Source organism: Nicotiana tabacum, chromosome 11 (assembly GCF_000715075.1).
Source record: "Nicotiana tabacum cultivar K326 chromosome 11, ASM71507v2, whole genome shotgun sequence".
NCBI classification, from domain to species: domain Eukaryota; kingdom Viridiplantae; phylum Streptophyta; class Magnoliopsida; order Solanales; family Solanaceae; genus Nicotiana; species Nicotiana tabacum.
In genome coordinates, this window is record NC_134090.1 from 127,531,341 (window position 1) to 127,540,001 (window position 8,661).

The 8,661-nt window shown below is 35.7% G+C and overlaps 1 protein-coding gene across 1 annotated transcript; it reads left to right on the forward strand.

Moving 5' to 3' along the window:
• The first annotated feature begins 509 nt into the window (after window positions 1–509).
• On the forward strand, window positions 510–8,120 carry LOC107816549 (glucan endo-1,3-beta-glucosidase 6). Its single transcript, XM_016642273.2, has 2 exons — window positions 510–1,257; window positions 6,857–8,120. Exons 1-2 carry the CDS (start codon window positions 917–919, stop codon window positions 7,959–7,961), a joined length of 1,446 nt encoding a protein of 481 aa, XP_016497759.1. The 5' UTR covers window positions 510–916; the 3' UTR covers window positions 7,962–8,120.
• The last annotated feature ends 541 nt before the right edge of the window (window positions 8,121–8,661 follow it).

The window sequence follows — 8,661 nt, forward strand, 5'->3', positions numbered from 1 at the left end:
GCATTTAGAAACTTGAATCTAAACATTAGAGTTCAAGTCCAAACAGCAAACACAACACGATATTTGTCCTTATTCTTGACAAACTTTTTAGTACATCGATGAGAGATTGTTTCAAATTTGATATAAGTATGTATATTCCTACACATATAAAAAATCATACCTAAAGAAATATTATTAAAAATAAAATAAAATATTAAAATGAAAAGCATACAAAATATATAAAGATAACATTAGTTTTGAAATAAAATAAAGCAAATGAGCCACATAAATTATATCTGTATATAGCTCGAAACTGTCCAACACTATTGTCCGTTCTGATTTTTGACATAGACAACTCTTTTAAAAATATCAATGAGACCGTCACGACCTTTGTCTCTGCTTTTATTATTCACCCTAGAATAACCCACAAGTACAATTGCACGTTCTCTCTCTCTCTCTCTCGCTTTGGATTTTTAGAGCTGTGTTTTTCATGTTTCATAACTGGATTAAATATCTAGTAATCCTAATTCACTTCATAATGTTTGTGACTCACTTGGGCCATTCCTATTCTTATAGATAAGTCTCGTATATTTGCCTTTTGCAGAAAATATAAAAAAATATCTCCTTTTTGGCTTTGGAAAAAACATTTTTTCTCCCCTTTACCCTTTTCTTGGGTGATTCCCTCTTCCACTTCTCACTAACATTTCAAAACTTTTCTCTTTTCCAATCTGTTTCTTGGAGGTGGAAATTTAGTGATACTCTATACAGTTTTTTTTTTTTTTTTGAGCTGTAAACAAGAATCTTTCATTGCTGTCCAAGTTCAGATTTTGAAGACAAGAATCAACTGTTTTTGGTAGCTTACAGCTCAGTTTGGAATATAGAACAAAACTCTATTAACCTTAATTAGTTTAGTGAATAGAAAGGAAAGAAGTCTAAAATGGGGTTATTTCCATGGTCAAAATCATTTGGGGTGGTGTTATTTCTTGTATTGGTTTCTCCAGTGAGTGGTATAGGAGCTAATTGGGGAACTCAATCAACACACCGTTTGCCTCCTGAAATAGTAGTGAGAATGCTAAGAGAAAATGGGATCCGGAAAGTTAAGCTATTTGATGCAGATTATGACACACTTAAAGCTTTAGGGAAAGCTGGTCCTGAACTTGAAGTTATGGTTGGTATTCCTAATGATTTGCTTTCCACTTTGGCTAGCTTGAAAGCTGCTGAGAAATGGGTTTCTAAAAATGTTTCTGTCCACATCTCTAATAACAATGTCAACATCAGGTGAAAGATTTCTTCTTTTTTAGTTTTATCTAAATGCTCTCTTCCCTTTTGCCTTTTGAGATGTGTTTTTGCTTCAACACTGTGGTATGAAAAGTACTGATTTTCAACATCATATCATTAATGAAGTTATCTTCATTATCTATACACACTGGTTTCCTCTCTTTACACCGAAAAGAATATATGAAACAAGATTTTTATAGTATATCATCTCACTGGTATGCGATAATTTCATATTCCTCTTACTTAATCAAATGTGCCTAAAAACACACTTCTTTGAATTGTCTTTGTTCTTCTAGCGGTCTTTCTTTTCTTCCAAATAGTGGTTTGTCTCTATCGAAGGGCCAGGGAGCCTTGGCATAACTGGGAAAGTTGCTGAGGTCACGGGTTCGAGCCGTGAAAACAGTCTCTTGCAGACATTCAGGGTAAGGCTGTGTACAATAGACTAGGGGCGGATCTATTAAGGCCCGAGGGGTGGTACGCCACCCGCAAGCTTCGGTAGAAATTATATGTATATATGTATTTATATCCCCGAAATCCGTTAAATAAAAGGGTTGCCACCCGGAGCAACAAACCAGTGGTAGAAGATCACCATGTCATCCTAAAGGCGAGGGATCGAACTGGCCTTGTGACAATTTTGTGATGTTTTGGCTTTCTTGCTTCAGATAGACAACAATTTGACTACAATTACGAAAGTAACCTAAACTACACTTCACTGTTTCCTTTCTTTGTTTAATTTTAATTTGAGTTAATAAGGATTCCTTCATATTTATTAGTCGGAGTATCACGGTAGTTCATGATCGTTATTATCAATTTATATTATATTCTCTTAGAATTAATATAAATATTAGGAAAATTACCATAAAAGGTACTATAATTATGTTACATAGTTTAAATAAGAAAATTATTTATATAAGCTTATTGGAACTTAAAGTTTAGGACTTTCTACTCAAATAAAAAAAAAGATTTAATAACTATACTTTTAGTTAATCTTAAAGTTATAAATATTAAAAAAAATTGATGATAATTTTATCAATATAAAATTTATTTTAAAGGATAAAAAATTCCACCAACATTTTATATATATATATATATAATTCTTCTTCCGAGAATCTTCTCTCCATTAGAACGAAACCCCTTATTGCGTCAAGCTGTCATAATTAGTACATTTTTTTTTTGTTTAATTAATTTGTCCGTATAAATTGAAAGACAAATAATTCGAGCAGAAGCACATAACTAATCAAACAGACTAAATATTTACTCTATTTGGACCATATAAATATACTATATTTAGACTGTATAAATAAGAACATGTATATGTTCAAAGTAATATGGCACCCGCAACATCTAAATCCTAGATCCGCCTCTGCTCGAACTCACAACCTCTTAGTTGGTCTTTGTTCTTCTACCAGTCTTTCTTTTTTTCCAAATAGTGATTTGACTCTATCGCCCTCCTAAGCATCACCTTGTAATGTTGAACAAAGAAAGTACAAGACTCCAAAGTTGTGTGGTGAATTTTATAACAATAATAATAAAAAAAATTGTTGTGAGTTTTGTCTATGGAATTTTCACTTTTCCTTTTTTCAGTTCGTTACACCCGTAACATTGTTGACTACTTGAACGGTATGAGGTTCTTGTGATATGACATCACCTATTTATTACATAGCAAGTGCCCAGTTAAGAATGCTTCTCCTTCACAGGGATCCAAATTAGTTGATTCTTTCTAGTATCAGCTGTTGAATTGGCATTATATAAGTTTCTTAGCAGTTTGAAATTTTTGTGTGTACCCTAACCTTAAGCATAAGCACATTCTGAAACTTCAGGAACCGAAACAAGCTTATGCAAGAATATAAGAAGGATTGCATGCAAAGTAAAGCCATCATTAGGTTCTAGAAATAGTGAATTATCTTGGTTTTAATAGGTTAGATATCGTGGGATCGCTGGGATTGAGAATATTGCATTCTGTCCTAGTCGTGTAGTTAATAATTGATGGGCAAAATGGACTAAGACTTGAAGGTAAGTGGACACGACCGAAATTTTCTTGAGGAAAGCTGTTGGTACACTAGAGTTCTTATGTATGTTGATATATGAACATTATTATGGACATGACCAGCAATTAGCAACCATCTTTCAAAGTTTTTGGGTGAGTATTAGCGTGCGTAACATTCTAAGATGGTAGATCTATAAATTCGAAAGGAATAAGTGACTATGAAATCAGGCTAGTCGACGCTGTGAGCGATGAATCCATTTCAAAGTATCTTATAGTTGTAGCAGAAGTCTTATCAAAATAAATAGGAGGCAGAATATATAGACGACCCCTGATTCATCTAGACTGTCAGATCCAACCTATTTACACCTTATGTGGTTGAGAATGTGCCTGCTGAACACGCTTTGATGACATGGCTAATTGGGTATCTTCCCCCAAAACTTAGTGTGTTTTACCCGAAAACAAAATGGAGTTTTTGCCGGAAGAGTTGATTTCCGGCCATTTTTTTCATCTCCTCTTCTTCTCTAGATTCATTAGGCCACCCCTTGCTCCTCTTCCTTTTTCAAAATAAAAGACTCCGTGCCAGAAAAATTGGCAACTCATCCTTGTTGGAAAAAAGCAATGTTGCTTGAAAAATGAAGCTTTGCCGGAATTTCTTTCCTGGTCAACTCCTCCCCTCTCTCTGTTTACTTTTCGGATTTTGACTTTTCTTTTTTCTTTGTTGATGTGTCATTTTTCCATTGGTTTTTATTTGCCATATCAATGATGATTAACATTCATGCTCTTTAGTTTGCTTAGACTTGTTAGATATGTGTTCAATATGCACATTTTCAATGACATAAGGTGTTTAATAAGTTGGGCCCCTTGATTAAGTGTCCAAAATGAAAATTTTAAGCAAGCTTAGGGACCCGTCTATCGTGGGTCTATCATTACAAAAAGCAAACATCCCCTTTTCAAAACATTAAAAGAGCTATTTACCTAGGACACACACCTTTTCTTTGAATGGAAAGAGTCGAAGGGTGAACTAGAAGGAGCCGTAGAAAAATGAGTAGAGCATTCCTTCCGCTGGCCTTTATAGGAATAGGGGAGCGTGGTGAGATAGATACATGTCCAATCCTGCAGCAGCTAGTTGCTCAGCCTTAGTCTTGGGGTTGATCTCAGGCACAAAGTGCACACATGATTCAGTATATCACAACTTTATCATGAAACTATAGTATAACACTCTCATATGTTATTCTCTCATACATAATAAAAGACATATAGTATACCTGACATACTTCAGTCATTGTCATTCATATGCAGACATGCATCTATCATGTTGCAAAACATATTTGGTATCGAAAATGAACTATACAGCTTCATAATAAATCAACTATCAGTATATTTAAAGCCCTCTATGTTGAATAAAAAAGTACATCTTCAATCAATATTTTTAATATTTTTGCTGCCCCATCTTTAAAAAACCAACAGTGGTATCAGAGCTTCATTGGTCTTACGGGATCTGTGAGTTCTTCCAAAGAACCATTTTCAAATCATTTTTAGCCAATATCAATTTTTAAAACCCATTTTCAAACATGACATGCAATAGTCTCTCTTTGAATGCCCCACTAACTTTCACTAGCGATAACTATCGGATTTGCTCAGTAAAAACAAAATCATATCTTAAAACCTATGATTTATTGAATGTTGTAATGGAAGAAAAATCCTTACGAGCAATCCCTGAAAATCCTATCATTGTCCAGAATCAAATACTTTCAAAAGAGATTTTAGATAGGACAAGGTCACTAAGGGTGTTTTTTATGCACAAAACTATAAGACGAAAAAAAAGAAGAAAAGAAGAAAAAGAACTACACTACAAATGTGTGCAATTTCAGTGATGCTCAAAACAATCCTCAAGGACAAATAACAGAAGCAAGAATTGAGGAGCAACTTTTTAAATTGCAGCAATTGAAGCAAAGGAGGAGTGTTGAAATTTTATTGCTTTCTGTTACTACAGTAAATTTTTTAGTATAATAAGTTATTTAGTTTTAGGATAAATCTACTTTTTTGAATTTAAATTTCTGTTAGCATTTTTAGGTTTGTTGAGATATTTTGGGTTTTTTAAATTCTTCTTATGCAGATTTTTCTGCAGATTATGTTCTCAAGTTGGCTATTTAAATCCCTCTATGTTTAATAAAAAAGTAGAGACATTTTCAATCAATATTTTTAATATTTTTACTGCCCCATCTTTTAAAAAACCAACAGTTTGGTTGTAATGTGGAATGAAATGTCAATCAAGCGTTGCTTTTGGGGTTCAAACATGATGGGCAATGTCAATGCCTGATCCGCTTGCTGTAGACGTGACCTTTCTCACAATGAGAATACATGAAATTTTTGTACCCAGCAGGGTTGACCTCAACTCACAATGAGAAAACTTAAGGTTTTCTATTCCCAGCAGGAGTTGACCCTCTTACTCAGTTTTCTACCACACTGCATCGAGTGTTGTCGCTAAGGTTCTAATCATTTTCAATTTATGCTATCTTATAAACACTCTGTTGTTCAGTCCATGATCAAATGGCATAAGGAGGGGTCTGCACATCACTTCATGATGTGCTATTCGCTTAAGTTGCTCGGACTCGGGTGCGGGTATCCGATATGGGGACGGATCCGAGTATCGGATTCGGCAAAATCTAAATTTTAAGATTTGGGGGTGCGGATCCGGATATGGATACTGGTGCGGGGATTCGGCTAATAAAAAATAGAGCTATAAAAATATTGTAAATTTTGAGAGATATTCTGTGAAAAACTTACATGAATATTATACAAATTCAATCTTTCATTCTCCAAGATGGACATTATCCTTTCATTCTCCTAAATTTGTTTTGTTTTTGATTTTGAGAAATCAAAATCTCAATTTTTCTCCCAAATTTGTCGATGGACTCCGGTCAAAGTGTCCGAAGTCAGTTGACCGAATCCGGGACGTATCCCGCTCCCGTCTCGTATCGGGACGGGGGCGGTACCAAAACTGAAGAGTCCGCGCAACTTAGCTGTTTGCAATGTGCACGAGTAACAATGGTCCATAACTCTAGTTTTTACCAGTTATCCACCACTGTGAAGCGAATCAGCATTCCCTATCAGATTTTCTAGTTGGTAGTTGAAAGAATAATCCAGCTTGATTTTGCTGCTCTAACATGACCTAGTGATCTGTCAGATCTATAACGTGATTCGTTTTTTGTCATTTCTGCAATGTCATTCTTTTGTATTTGTTTGATGGGGCAGTATTACCCATCAGCGAAAACATCAGATGTGCAGCTATAACTATCTTTGTCAATTTGAGTGTTCCCTGCATTCATTTTTGCGCGTTATGCATCGTTTCATGTCCAAAGTAGTCTTACCTTGTTTGAATCATCTGAGCTGAGTTTGTTACTACGATCGCGTTGAACTTATTTTAGCCAATTTGATTATTTTTCTGTCTTCATGTTCTTTCTCTGCCTTTTTGCTCTATATTCTTCTGTATGTTTGTCTGTTATCAGGAGCCTGATAAGAATAAGCTTCATTAACCGAGTAAATGTTAAATGTCGTTCATTTAGTAAACTAGGCTTGAATGTTTACACATAGCTTTTGACTTTGTTGTAGGTATGTTGCAGTTGGAAATGAACCTTACTTGACAACCTACAATGGAACTTACCTTCGAACAACTCTTCCTGCTATGCAAAATGTCCAAACTGCACTCGTAAAAGCTGGCCTCGGTAATAAAGTAAAGGTTACTTGCCCCCTCAATGCTGATGTTTATGAGAGCTCCAGTGGCTTGCCATCAGGTGGTGATTTTCGAGCTGCTATCCATGGCTTTGTGAGCCAACTTGTCAAGTTCTTAAGCGACAATGGTTGTCCCTTTACTATCAATATCTATCCATTCATAAGCCTTTATAATGACCCCAACTTTCCAGTTGAATATGCCTTCTTTGATGGAAATGCAACACCTCTAAATGATGGTGGGACAACCTACACCAACATGTTTGATGCAAATCACGATACTCTTGTGTGGGCTTTACAGAAGAATGGGTTTGGGAACGTCCCTATAATAATCGGAGAAATTGGTTGGCCCACTGATGGTGACCGCAATGCTAACGCACAACTTGCACAGCGATTCAACCAAGGATTCATGCAGCATATATCAGAAGGAAAAGGCACCCCTATGAGGCCTGGGCCTGTTGATGCCTATCTTTTTAGTTTAATTGATGAGGATGCTAAGAGCATTCAACCTGGAAATTTTGAACGTCACTGGGGAATATTTACATATGATGGCCTACCCAAATACTCGCTAAATCTTGGCACTACAAATTCAGGGGCTTTAGTTCAAGCTAAAAATGTGAAATATTTGGAGAGGAAGTGGTGTGTGTTCAAACCCAATGCTAAGGTGGATGATCCCCAGATTGCGCCTAGCATGAGCTATGCTTGTGGACTTGCTGACTGCACGAGTCTCGGGTATGGAACATCTTGTGGAGGTTTGGATGCACGTGGAAATATTTCATATGCGTTCAACAGCTACTACCAGATAAACAATCAGCTTGACGATGCTTGCAAGTTCCAAGGGCTTGGAACTGTCACAAAGTCAGATCCATCAACTGGTACTTGCCGGTATGGGCTCATGATAGAGCCATACTACGGAGGTGCAGAACGACAACTTGGCTATACAAGGATGGCGTTGGCTCTACTTCTCTTTATGTGGACACTTTTGTGATTTCTCTTTTCTGGCTACCTGGTTTACTTCTTAGAAATGATTGTTGATCCTGTTATGTAGCACATCACCAAATTAAATTTTTTCTCCTTCCCTCGACAGCCAACATTGATGTTCATTTGAAACTTGCATTATGAAATTAATGTCTGCCTGTTATTTGGATTGTGATGAGTTACATGCAGAGATTAACACATGATGATTTGACGAGTACTGTATTGGGGTAATTGGCATGCTGCTGAGTTCTGATATGTATGAATTTATATCAAGTGTTTTGGAACTTGGTTTTCCTGGCTATTTTCGTGTTCACCAGTCTGGCAACTTTGTACGTTCAAGCATCTTCTTGTTGTGTATTTGGTATGATCTGGAAAACAATTTCAGGAAAATTAGTAATTTTCTGTAAAATATGTTTCTTTTTTTAAAAATAATTGGTTTCTGGTGCTTGATTGTCGATTAAAAAATATCTTTTTGGCAAAACAGATGGTGTTTGATAAGACATTTAGCATTAAAGATTGATAATAATATCTAATTGTTGGTTAGAGTTGTGATATGATCATGAAGTTAAGAGTTGAGAGTTGTAAAGAAAAATGATCTCTCGGGCATAACTGGTAAACAATTGAATAGCACATGCAATTTGTCAATCCGGTAAAATTTGTGAACAATTTAACAATATAGGTATAAGAATATAGTATCAAGTCAGCCGAGG